At 36.2% G+C, this 12,884-nt stretch overlaps 1 protein-coding gene across 1 annotated transcript; it reads right to left on the minus strand.

Moving 5' to 3' along the window:
• Positions 1-165: 165 nt before the first annotated feature.
• Positions 166-12,312, minus strand: LOC132046957 (probable histone acetyltransferase HAC-like 1). Its single transcript, XM_059437814.1, has 17 exons — positions 12,180-12,312; positions 10,390-10,607; positions 10,167-10,266; positions 9,697-9,928; positions 9,264-9,506; positions 7,575-8,887; positions 6,054-6,341; positions 5,696-5,968; positions 5,454-5,582; positions 4,990-5,190; positions 4,750-4,892; positions 3,323-3,626; positions 2,208-2,347; positions 1,555-1,633; positions 1,101-1,343; positions 660-883; positions 166-578 (listed from the first exon to the last, which is right to left on the minus strand). The coding sequence occupies exons 2-17, from the start codon at positions 10,584-10,586 to the stop codon at positions 518-520; spliced, it is 4,170 nt and encodes a 1,389-aa protein (XP_059293797.1). The 5' UTR covers positions 10,587-10,607; positions 12,180-12,312; the 3' UTR covers positions 166-517.
• Positions 12,313-12,884: the final 572 nt, after the last annotated feature.

Genomic DNA, 12,884 nt, shown 5'->3' on the forward strand with positions numbered 1-12,884 from the left:
GATGTGCTAAATATTATTATAATCTTTAATGTAAATTCAAACTTTTGTGGAAAAAAATTCTTCACTCACTAATCAAACACCTATATTTTTTCAAGTAATACGAACTCGCTTAAGTGGGATACACGATAGATAAACAGGAAATTCTGCCACTGACGCCTACCCGCCTACTAAACTAACTACTTATATTATATTTATAGAAAAGGACAACTACACTTTGACTAAATTCACTATTTGTAATATACAAAAATATCTGGAGCTCCGCGGTATCTAGGGAGGCAAGCTAAAAAGTCCTAAACCATGTTACTCAACTACAATGGCAACTCTATGTACATTTAATGTTTAACATATACATTAGGATCTTGAGCAGGATTTGTGGCGATCTTCAAAAAAACTTCGCCACCAGTTGATGAGCCTTTGTCACTGTACATAAAGTCAACGTTGTCAATTACCGAACTAACTGTACACTTGCAATGAATTTACACCAGGGCAATCATGGCAATGTAATTTCATGTAGTCGCTAACCCCTTTCACCTCTCTGAAGCGATGAATTCCTTCTTGCTACATGCTTTTTAATGTCCCTACATCATATTTGATGAAAGTGGAGTTACATCAATTGTGAAGTAAGAAATTTGAGGAGCAAAATTCAGGACTTAACATACTTGCAACGGGGAACTGGGCAACTGAAATCTTGACAGGTCTTTGAATGCCAATGCAGTAGGGACCAGGTTTTGCGACAAAGTACGCACCCCCCTGGAACTCTAACATTGCACCGGCTTGCATGTTGAAAAAGTTTCCTAATTTTGAGGCATGCTGAGTACGAGCAGGGATTACTTGGGGTTGGACGGCATTGAGATGCATGCACCAGTACATCCATTAATTTGACCTGAAACACCAAATATCTTGTTAGATGAATTGAGCAATGCTGATCAGAACTATCAAAAAACCTAAGGCCGTTACATGTATATTACAGTTAAGACTGTAACACTATATCCCAACACTCAAGATTCAGACATTTTGATTTAGTAGACCCTTCAAAAACACTGATAACTAATAAAACTGACTTGGCAGTTCTCTATGTTAAAAGATATAGCAATGCACACCTGCAATGGTCTCTGCCCCTCAAATTGCTCCTTTCCGAAGCCAGAGTCAGTTTTGGACAGGTGAATGTTCTCGTGGAGATGATACAATATCATCATTGAGGAATGCTTGGCGCGACGGAGCGTATCGAATTGATAGTGATTTTTCTCACAGAAGCTTAAAAAAGAATGCCTATTCTCGAAAAGATCATTTTCAATAATGACATCTCGGTCCTCAGTATTAGCAGGTATATCGTCCACCACAACCTAGAAGGTATTCACCATACCATCCAATAAAACAAAGGGTAAGTGAGAAGAAATAATTTATTATTCCAAAATTCTTGAACTAAACTTTCTATTCCCCAACTACAGTTCTATTCATTTCTCTTGTGAATTTACTCTCCTCTTCTTTCCTGTCATTTCTTTCAGACCCATCCTGCAGTTGGTAAAGAACTTCGTAAGGCAAAGGAGAGTTTACCTCAGAAAGTAAATGCACTTCTCCACTAGTGGAAGTGTGTGTTTTCTGCTCACTAAGGTTTTCCTTCAGAGCAAGGCACCTGCAATAAGAAAAATATAAGATTATTCATATTACAAAACATACTGGCTATTACTATTATGATTCTAGCGGATGTAGCCACCATTTCTACACAGCAGAAACAAATTCACCATTATTACACGTGTTTCCACACAAATTCACCATTATATACGTGTTTCAACACAAATTCATGTGACAAAACATATTGAATATTACTATTATGATTCTCATGGAAGTAACCGCCATTTCTGCACCAAAGACACCTATTATTGACTGGAGAAAGGGTGTACGGAGCTGAAAGGGCTCATTTGCGTTGTTTAAAAGGAGGCGCAGGGGATAGAGCAAAAGTGGAGAATTTTTTATGACTTAATATCGGATGTCAAATCCCTCCATAAATGGAAGAAAACGATGCAGTTTTTAACTCTCTTTTTAGTTGTCTGAAGCAGATAACATGAGTAATATATAATACCTTTAGGATGATGTGAAATATCAATCAGCTCCTCTCCCATCCCCAATTTAAACATAGTTCAAAAGAAAATTCTTCCAAAGAATAAAGAGACAATAAAGGGGAGAAAAAAAAGAGGTGGAAATATCACCTCGCACACATATGGAAGTTTCTGCACTGCTCACAAGACCATCGGCTTCCTGATAATATTGCTTCTTGGCAGTTTGTGCACACAATATGCAAGTTTACAATGATGAAATTTTCTTTCACAGGTAAGATTGTTTGCCCCAGCTGTCAATTCAAAGAATCAGAAATAATCAATTTAATAATTCATTCACGCTATTGGAAAGCATTTGAATTTTTCAGATGAACACAGACATACATGCAGAGAGATATGAACACACATACTCGTTCACACACATAAAACTTATATTTGTCTTAGCATGTCTCATCAATAACCTAGAGCGAAAATTAAGCAGTCCAGGCATAAGGATGCACAATACAAAACTCATCAAAAGCTACAATGCAAGACTCATCAAAAGTTATATTTCTAGTTCGTTGTCTACAGATCCAGACAAAGAGATCAACTTTATTAACAGCAAACTTCATAGCTTCTCATTTGCTGATAAAGACACCATTCATTCTAGGTACTAAAAGTTGTTTTTTCTATTACTGCAAAATCGTAAGATGTTCATTAGATGTTGCAACCACTCTAGATGATACTTAAGGTTTATCCTAATCTTCCATCCCATTTTATCCAACAGTGCAGACTAAACAAAAGTTTAAGACGCCAATTTCACTTATTTATTATATTAAAGTAACGATTAAAATGTTAGTTTGATTAATAAACATCAAGTTTAAAATTAAGTAAACTTGAAAATTGTGAAAATTATATAGAAAAAAAATTTCAGCGTGATTTGTCAATATTTTTAGTGGTATGTTTCAAACATTTTGGGATGTCCCAAAATGAAAGAAGTACCATAAAAATTGAGAATGGAGAGAAAAGTATATTACACCTTTTTTTGTTTTTAAATTCTAAAAAGAAAAAAGTTCATAAAACCTCTATTTACTCCCTATTTTCTTTGCAGATTCCTGATTGTTCATATCTTCTTTTGGTAGTCTTCCACAATAATAAGAACTATGTGATAGATCTACTTCTACTCTCGCACCTACTCCAGCTAAGGACATAACTCAGAGCTAACAACAAAAGAAAGGGAAAGATCCTTCAGTTAAAGTATGCAAACTGAGGACATAATGAAACCATACCTTTTGCATCACTAGAATATCTTTAGTCGTATCCGCAGAAAGAGTGTCATGTCCAATTGCTTTTAACGTCCTCTTTGTCAGTCGCTTTTTAACTTTATTCGGTGAATCACCTCTGCTCTCTTTGTCAATATTCCTAAGTATCTCTTCTGCAGCACCTGACCAATAGTCTCCATCGAAATATGGCAAATGAGAAGCACTTATCCTGGCACTATTCCTTGTACTCGGCACAAAAAAGTGGTCATACAAGTTAGTGTAGTTCACCACGATATCCTCTTCAGAGGCTTTCCTTAACATTGACCTATACCTGCAGCCCAAAATAACAGAATACATTCAATTCCATTGACATACTGTATGAGACCAAGAGGTACCCTTGAAACCATTTTGGTGAGTATTGAAAGCTTAAAGCTAATTTGTCTTGGTGAGTGAAGAAAGATTAATCAGATTCGAAGAATTTAATGCAACAGATGGAGAAAAGGTGACTCGAGTGGGAAAAGGTGACTCCCTGTAGGACTCGGACTAGACGCAAGAGAACATGACGGTGCGCAACAAAGCACTGTTTTGGAAGGGACTGTGAAGTTAGAAAAAGAAGGTCACAGCAGACAAAATACTTGAGAGGAGAGTTGGTTAACTCAACAGGTCACTACTTTCTACAGGACCACTTTGTGGAGAGACATCAGGATTAGGTGGATTCAAGGGCAAATTTGGTTCTGCAGGAGATTGGGAGAAACTAAAAACAACGAGGGTAAAGTGGAAAAGCTTAGTAATTATGCCTTCATGCCCTAGTGGACAGTTTGGAGGTAGTGGAACAGAAGAATGTTGAAGGAATCCGAAGAATTTACTTCTATATATAGAGAGATTTGTTAAATGTTTTGGAGTTGACCGGACATTCCCACAAATATGGATATGCTATGAGCTTCAAGAATAGAAGGGGATCTTCATAAGTCTTACGATGAATTTGACTGGCAGGTTAGATGGCAAAGAGAAGGGGTATCATTAGCTTTTTATTTAGTAGTAATTGGTGAACTGACAGAATTTATAAGCATTTACAGGCTCTGGAAGGAATTCCATAAGGGCAGAGAATTTAGGAATCCGATGTTTTGACAGATTAGAAGTTCATGATGGAATGATTTTGAATATCAGTATATTAGTTAAAAAAAATCTCGGACTTCTGAATTGTCGAAGCAAAAACTTTGTGTCTGAGTAGACAAACCTCTTGATTGGATTTACTTTTTAAAGCCTTGAAAGCACAAAATTGATATACGTGAGAACTTGTTCCCTTTTAGCTATCAAAATTACAAAAGAAAAATTTCCCATTTGTCCAAGCATAACTAAAAATAAACTAAAACATGAGAATGTTGATATCTAACACAAGAGAAAAGGGGGAAGGATGAGGAAGGGAAAACGGAGAGTAATAGGGACACGCATACCACAACCGAAGTTTCTCTGGTTTTGGTGTTTTCTGAGATTCTGGATGGCAATACAAGATGTAGTCTTCCCCTTTTACAGGTGGGCAAGCCCATATATAGCAGGTTGTAAAACCTTGTTTCTTGCAGTTATCCATGTATCCAATCTGATGTGATACCCAATAAGCAAATATCTAGTTAATCTAGTGATTAAACAGATAAAACTAAAATCTAAGTATAAAAAGGAGAGTATTTTGTACTTGCCAGTATTTCATGGTATACAAAAGTACGCAGAGCTTCCCCTTTCACAGTTTCTATATCAGGTCTAAAGTACTTGATAGAATCAAGATATGATATATAGACACAACGTTTATTAGGAGGGGCACATTCTGATCCAAACTCTTGGACATACATCCCGAAGAGGCAAACATCTGCTCCTCCAATTTTCTGGAACAACAGTATCACCTATTTGGACATTATGTTAGATTCACCTCAAAAAAATATACAGGTAATTTCAAAAGATATGAACAAATAAAAGGGTGTGGACCACAAAGTGTTAGCACTCTACAAACTCATAAACCAGGAAGTGCTGTTGAAAATATCAAGCTAAGATCAAACTTCATAATACAATAAAGCTAATGTTTGCATGGAGGTTATAGCTTTAGGAAGGGAACCTTCTATTTTCAAGTCATGCTCAAGAAAGAATACTAAAAGTTCACTTTTATCACCTTTGATTTGTACTGGAACTCTGGTGGATAATCTTCACTGTGAAGAAGATCCAAAAATTGCTGCTTTACTCTTAACTTTTTGTTAACAGACAATACCACTCTGACCGTTAGATCTGCTACACCAGGTACCTGCTCAAATGTAAATATTAGAAAAGTGTTTGTTATGTGGGCAACACTAATCACACTAACCATATTGAAAGTTTGTTGCGAACAACTACATTCGACTTATTTTAGTAGCTTACCTCATCAGCATCCTGTCCTTTCAATTTTGCTCTCTCATTTCTTTCTAGCTTGAGGCGCCTGAACAGTCTCTGCTCAATGTGATCACTGAGCATAGTTCTTGGAAGATCTTGGGCTCCGATAGCAACTGGTAAAGGCACATGCTCTCCTGCTTCTATCTCCTTTAGGCAACAAAATGGACAAATGTACTTTGCCTGTCCTTCTAGATCTTTTTTAGCATTATAGAGAGCACATAATTGATGTTGCCAGCATTCGCACTTATCACATTGTACCCACTACAGATAGCCCAATGAGATAAATTTAGTAACAAAAGAAAAAACAAGCACTAACACTTGCAACAGAAAGTCATACTAAACTCACCGATTCTTCATTTTGGTCACAATTTTTTGCCTTTCGAAACTTATCTTTGCTAATTAATAGTCCTTGGGATGAGACATTATCGTCACGCGATTGCCTGAAACATTTTGTACAAAAATAGTGACGTCCCCCAGCTTCGTCATCAGCCCAATAATAAAGCAAGTTGCGCCTGATACAAGTACAACATGATGAACAATATATAGGTGTTGGGACAAAAACAAGCCTATCTATGCCACATAATTGGCATATATTCTCACAGATAGGATGTACTGTCATATTTCCCGTCGATCTCTGCAAAAAAATGCAAGAGAAAAGTAGTTGTCAAACTAATTAACTAATTGACGAAACAACATAAGTATATAAAGAGCCTCCACAGAAACACCCACACGTGCACGAATAAATAAATTAAAAAATAAAATAAAAAAATCCCTCAGTCTCAAGCAAGTTAGTATCAACTACTCCATATGAATCCTCACTTACCATGCTACTCAATTTAACCTCATCTCAGGCTGATCATATAAAATAAAGATAATAATAGCAATAAGCCTAAAAAATACTAGAAGTTTTTTATATTTTCTACTAACGTATAAATCTCTGAAAGGCTAAACAACTCCTAGAAAAGTATAGGACGTAAAGTAAAAGTGCTAACGAAGGAGAAGGTTGTGGTAGGTGTCAGCGTAAAACTAACCAACTTCATGAAGAATCCTCACAAACAAAAAATAAAATAATAAAGATAAATATAAACAAAAGAGCAACCGGAAATAATGAAGACGGGAAAAGAATTAAGGAGCTTAACACAAATACTTTTATCCTAATGCATGAACTTCAATAAGTTTCAAAGAACTGACAAGCCCCACAATGTGTGCAATCTTTTAGATCCCCCCACCCTACCCCAACTGACCAAAATGGCAGAAGCGACCCTTTTTCTTATTCTTTTCTTTCTGCAAGATATTTGCCTTGCTAAGGAAGACTTTTCCTTGAATTTAGTAGGATAGTAACCAAAAATGGAAAGGCTAATAAATGTCTTTATGTTATGCTTCTTTTACGTAGCTAACTCTGCAGTATGTGCTAATGCAAGTTTAATAACATATAGTTTGAGTAGGTTGTGAACTCACTTATGTATTAATGTGTGTGAACTCACTTATGTATTAATGTGAGACCCTACTATCTATCCTTCTTTACATATATCTACTAATGTGCTCTTTACCATTTTAAAACAATAAGCTACTCCTAATTCATCATTGATACCCTTATAAATGGGAAAAAAAGCGACGACCATAAAAGAGAACAAGAAACCATTATACCTAAAAAAAGAAATTATTCAGAAGAAACCATTATGCCTAAATAGTACCACTACAATATCACCACAAAATAAACAGGTTGAAAGAAAAATTTACCCAACAACAGACCAGTTCAAAAACAACCTATCAAATTCTTCTGCCTTTTGTTACTCAAAAGTGTTTTGTAGTTTTGACATGAGAGAAATACAGTGAACAAATATCAAGGATATGTTACATTTCAAACCTGATTATATTGTCTGAGACTGTGGATATGATCCTTCAACTGCTCAATAGTGAAAAAGTCCGTCAATGAAATACCCAGCCTCTTTGGATCTTCTGATCTCATTCCCACCTGATAATCAGCTTTTGGTTCAGTTAAATCTCTTCTTGCAGATGAAGTGGTCTGGTTATACTTAGATGTCCGTTGTAACTCCTCTCGTTGATCATCAGTAGGCTCTATAGGAAGAAAAGACAACCTATCTACTCTCATCTGGGAAGAACTGTCAATCTCACTATAACCTGTTCCGCTAGTGCATGTATGCTCTGTCTTCTGCAGTTCACAATTATTAGTAAGCTCTGTAGAGGAAAAAGAACCATTGTCAACCTGCAAGATGTCGATGCTGGAAAGATTACATGATTCACCAGCTGTATTCCGGTCCTCCACACAGCTTGCAGATTTGTTACTGAGCTCTGTCATATTCTTCTTGCTGCAAATAGGACCTTCAAAGTACTGCCATGATGATAAATGTCCAGCAGCAGGGGACTGCTGATTGCCAGAATCAGCATTAGAATAACCAAATTGAAGCGCAGGTAGATTTTCTACCCTCTTCCGCTTTGATGGAGGCAAAGCAGCTTCATTGATATAAGAGCTAAAGCCACTACATTCCTCATCATGGAGAATCTCTACCACGTTTTTGTCCGACTTCTTAACATCTGCAGAATGCAGCTCTCTGATAGGCTTGCACATCCCACAGCCAGCATATTGACAGTTTTCAAAATGAGATATCAGTGTCGAGTTCCTATCACACCAACATCTCTTTCCATTGCAAACAGTTGAATGCAAGTAATTCATAAAAGGAATTTGAATTCTCCCAGAATTCACTATTGCACTATCGTAATTGATGTATAAAGCAAGAATATCATGTAAAGACAAATTATCTGAATTTGAAAGGTTTGCCGATCCGATTGGATAAACATCACAGCCAGACACATTTGAAGAACCATTGTGAAGTTGATGAAAATCTCGTTGCTGAATACTAGTTAACTGCTCTGGGAAAGGCTGGAATACGCTGAGTAAACTGGATCTTTGTCTTGATACATTACTCATGGTAGCTTCTTGCTCCACCAAGTACCCATGTGATCTTGAATTAGGCAGCTCATAAGACATTGCAGTTGGCAAAGTGTTGTCTTTACAAAAACACTTGGCTTCCGATTCTGAAGTCCTACGATTCAGATGAGAGGACTCTACACTTTGTCCATGTAATGCTGGAACATTCTCATGATAAATATTCTGATTAGTTTCCAAGTATTCTCCAGAGTTTCTGAGATTGAATTCAACTGACCAAATCAAGCAAAAAGAGCAAGTGCAATAAGTGACTAGATAAAAAAGGAAAATAAAAAGTCAAAGTCACGGAGAACGTAAGTTCGAAATTCTGAACAGGAATAGATCATTAATTGTCTAGATTTATTTAATTAAAGATGGGTCTTAGCCACAGTTAAATAATAAATTTTCAATGTATTTGCTCCAAAAAGTAAAATGGAAAGAAGGTCGGAACATTATGAGAATGAGAAAAGCAAAAAAAGGTTAGACCGTTTCACAAAATGATAAATTCAAGAGGTTATTACCAACAACCATTTATCCTTATTAACTTTTTCCATAAGTAGATTTAGGAATTAATACATTCCAAGAGTTCATAAGAAATAGAAATTTTACCTTCATCAGAATACTGAGGCTTAATTGGACTTTTTGATACCCACTCAGAGATACTCAGCAAACCGCTGTCTGAATACATTAGTCCATCTTCATAGGGTTCCTTATTGGCATTCCATTCTCCTTCAGAGCATACAGTAACAGATGAGAATGGCTCAGGAGAATCAACAATCTCTGTGGAAACATGTGACACACTGACCGGGGAAAGTACTTCTCCAAATTCACCTGGCTTCTTAGCTGAGGATCCTGTATTAAAATTAATACCTTAGAATTTTGAATTGCAAAGCATTAAATGTCACATGTAAATGATTGGGGTGTGTGTGTGTGTTTTGGGGGGGGGGGGGGGGGGGGGGGGGGTGAGGGCGGGGACGGAGGAGGTGCAGGGGACAAAAGAAAGACAGAATCCATGTCAGGGTGCAAAGCTACAAAATCTCACCTGTATGGACCATGCTGTTAGTCATACAAGAAGCCCTTAAGAGATCATGCTGTACCGATTGCAAATTTGAACTGAAACAAACAGGTGAATCACCCAGGTCTATCGTATGGGAAATGGGTGTCAAGGTGGACGAAAGAAAGTCCTGTGCTTCATCCTGCCATGGTTGTCGATAATATGCTTCTTGCTGGAATAGGTTTTGATATTCACGTGAAGATATTTCCCCAATATGATCCTGCTATTTTAATTCAAAACAAATGAGCTCAACTCTATAAAGCAGTTCTGAGACTCAAAATTAAACATTAGTCAACCAACAAAAGAAAACTCTTAGTTGGTGATGGGAAATTCATTCAGAAAGCATTGGACTATGAACACAACTCAAAAAAGAAAATATTTCCAACTAAAGAATCATGTGACAAGGGAACTTGACATGTTTCTTGGATTAAAATATAATAATCACCAAAGAAACAGACCTCAAAAACCGCATCTACTGATGGCTGACTATTCCAGTCAGCCAAATTGTTGAACATCTGCCTGCCAATGTCCAAATTCCTTTTCCACATAAAACTCTTGCTGCAAGGGAAAATAGTTTAACAAGAGTAAGAAAATGAAGCAAGTGTATCATCCACATGATATCATACATCCAAGTATTAACAACTCTGTCCATGGAAAAACAAAAAGAAAATTAGAGCATACATTCTATTTCCAATCATTCCATTCACAGGAACCCTTCTTTGATCATTGGTCCACTCTATCTGATTATCATATTGTTTCTCACAGGAAAGCTGTCGTGAACCTGTGGTATTAAGCTGGAGGAGATCTGATTCCTCCTGGAACGAGTAGGTTCCTCCAGAACTGAAAGGTAGCCCAACGTTGACTCTGTTCAAATTCATCCGGCTCTCTACACATTCCTCCTGCAATCAAAATTGAAAAGCCAACGGAATTTAGGGGCTTTCGCCACTTACCGGCTGGCAGAAATGTGTTTTGTGTTACTTGCAAAGTTAGAAATTTTTAGTTCATATGTCAGCAACAGCAGATTCAAGAAAGAAAAAGATCTTCTCAACAGTTCTGCAAAGCATTATTCCATAAAACTATTGTATATAGGTGCGCATGTGTGTATTTCTGTGCGCGCATATCCAAATTATATATATGTCTACAGCATCTAGATTTTGTCCAATCAGATTTACTAAGAAGATATTTGCTGTCAATCATGTCTCACCAACATCCTCTAGCCATAATGGTGATTGACTACAATAAATTGGTGCAAATAGAGTAGACAGCCATTTAATATGATCTTAAGAATGGGTCATATGATTATCAGTTCCTTAATTTCCAACATTCACCTCGTACCTTATCCCACATTCTAGAGTAGACAGTCATTTAACATAAATGGGTATTCAATTCTCAAGTATAAAGCTTCTGACTATGCACCTTGTCTTTCAAACTGCGCAATTCAGGTGATCATAGTGTATTAGTACTTTAATTTATTTTCTTTTTGTTTTTCTTCTAGGGTAGGCTAGCTTGTCTCCCTTCTATTACAACAAGTCACTTGAGGTTATACTTAAGATCCCTGTCAAATTTCAAAGGTAACTTGCCAAAGTAATATTAATTGTGCACTAGAAAGTGTAAAAGCAATTAAGAAATTAGCAAGACACAGAAAATGGTGCAACATAAACATCACATTAAGTGCTTTTTAAGCTGGTGCGCAAGAGCACAATCCGTCTTGCCTTTACTAGTAGGGGGTCGAGTAATTCCTATGCACCCCCCCTCCGCCCTGTTTCCCGGTCCTTTTCTTTTTACCAGGAGAAAATAAATCCTCCTTTGAAATTCCCGGACATCCTATACATGGTTTCATTGGGAGTACTTTAAATGGTCATCTCCTCACCACCTCGGGAAAGGAGGTGGCGGCAACCAAACGGAGTCCTGTTCAACAACTATGGTGAGATCACCTTAAACAGTCTCCATTGGATAAACATAGACTAATTCTTACATAAAGGGAGTCACTACATATCGAACTTACCAATTAACACAACGTTATCTATCTAAAAAACTTGAATAATGCAAGTAGTTAGTAGTCATTATTGATCCAATACACTATACAACTAGATAAAGAAACTTTTAAAAGGCATATTCAAAAAGTCAAAAATATCAACATATTCAAAAAGTCAAAAATATCAATCTTATTCTATGATTGTAATGCCGATCAACTTGCATGCCACTGCATAATTCAAGGAAGTTTTTCACATGCAAATTAATCAACCATCATAATTCAAGCCATTATCATACGTGAAGCAGTTAAGAACGTAACTATTGAATTATAATTCACAAAACCCTATGATATCCAAACACATTATTATATCTCAATTTACAAAAAAAAAAAAAAAAAGTGCTTTACCATCAAGATGATAAGGTTTTTGGTATAATTAGGGAGACAGGAAGGAAAATAAATATAAATATAAATAGTTTAGAGGAAAAGAGAAACATACAATTTTGATTTTTTGTTCGTAGAAAGAGAAGTTTGTGTTTGCAGCGATAAGAAAGGAGGGTAAGAGCGCGGCAAGGAGTATTTGTTGTAAGAATTTGAGGTTGAAACGGATACGAATTTGGGTAGTATTTGGATTTCACTTATTTATTTATATTGTTTTCTAGCCCACTACAGCTAGAATATATTTTTGCTTGGGTCAAGGTCCATAATTTAAATTAGCCCTAAAAATTCTTTTCTAATTCTCAAAATATATCATATCTAAATATCCGAGAATTATTTTCCAAACAAAAAAGGAATATCCGAGTATCCTTTTTTATTTAGTTTTACAAGAACTAGCTATAACATAATAAGTTGAACAAAAATGTCAACAATTATACGTGAGTTAGTCTAACTATAAGTAGTGAAACCGTAACACCATGCTATTCATCATATTATTTTGTGGTCATACACCATCCCAACTAAAACAGAAAACTTAGAGGTCGTTTGGTTTGAAGACAAGTTATACTGAGATAGTTATGTTGGAATTAGTTGTCACGTATTATTTTTTATTGATTGTTTGATTTTTTATATTAAAAGTAACATGCATTATATAATTTTTAAGAAAAAGTTGTTTGTTTATAAAAGATACCCTTCAACTTATTTAGTAGAAAAAGGGTTTGAGAGACCTCAGGGGCTATTTTTGTCATTTTCATTGTTGTATCCTAGG

Source organism: Lycium ferocissimum, chromosome 2 (assembly GCF_029784015.1).
Source record: "Lycium ferocissimum isolate CSIRO_LF1 chromosome 2, AGI_CSIRO_Lferr_CH_V1, whole genome shotgun sequence".
Taxonomy (NCBI): domain Eukaryota; kingdom Viridiplantae; phylum Streptophyta; class Magnoliopsida; order Solanales; family Solanaceae; genus Lycium; species Lycium ferocissimum.

Bases quoted from the DNA above. Each gene is read 5' to 3' on its own strand.
- LOC132046957 (XM_059437814.1), bottom strand. From the start codon at position 10,586: ATGAATTTGAACAGAGTCAACGTTGGGCTACCTTTCAGTTCTGGAGGA. The intron at 5,191-5,453 runs GTGATAAAAGTG...ATGTCCAAATAG, and splicing joins AGTTCCAGTACAAATCAAAG to GTGATACTGTTGTTCCAGAA. The intron at 1,344-1,554 runs GTAAACTCTCCT...AATACCTTCTAG, and splicing joins AAGTGCATTTACTTTCTGAG to GTTGTGGTGGACGATATACC.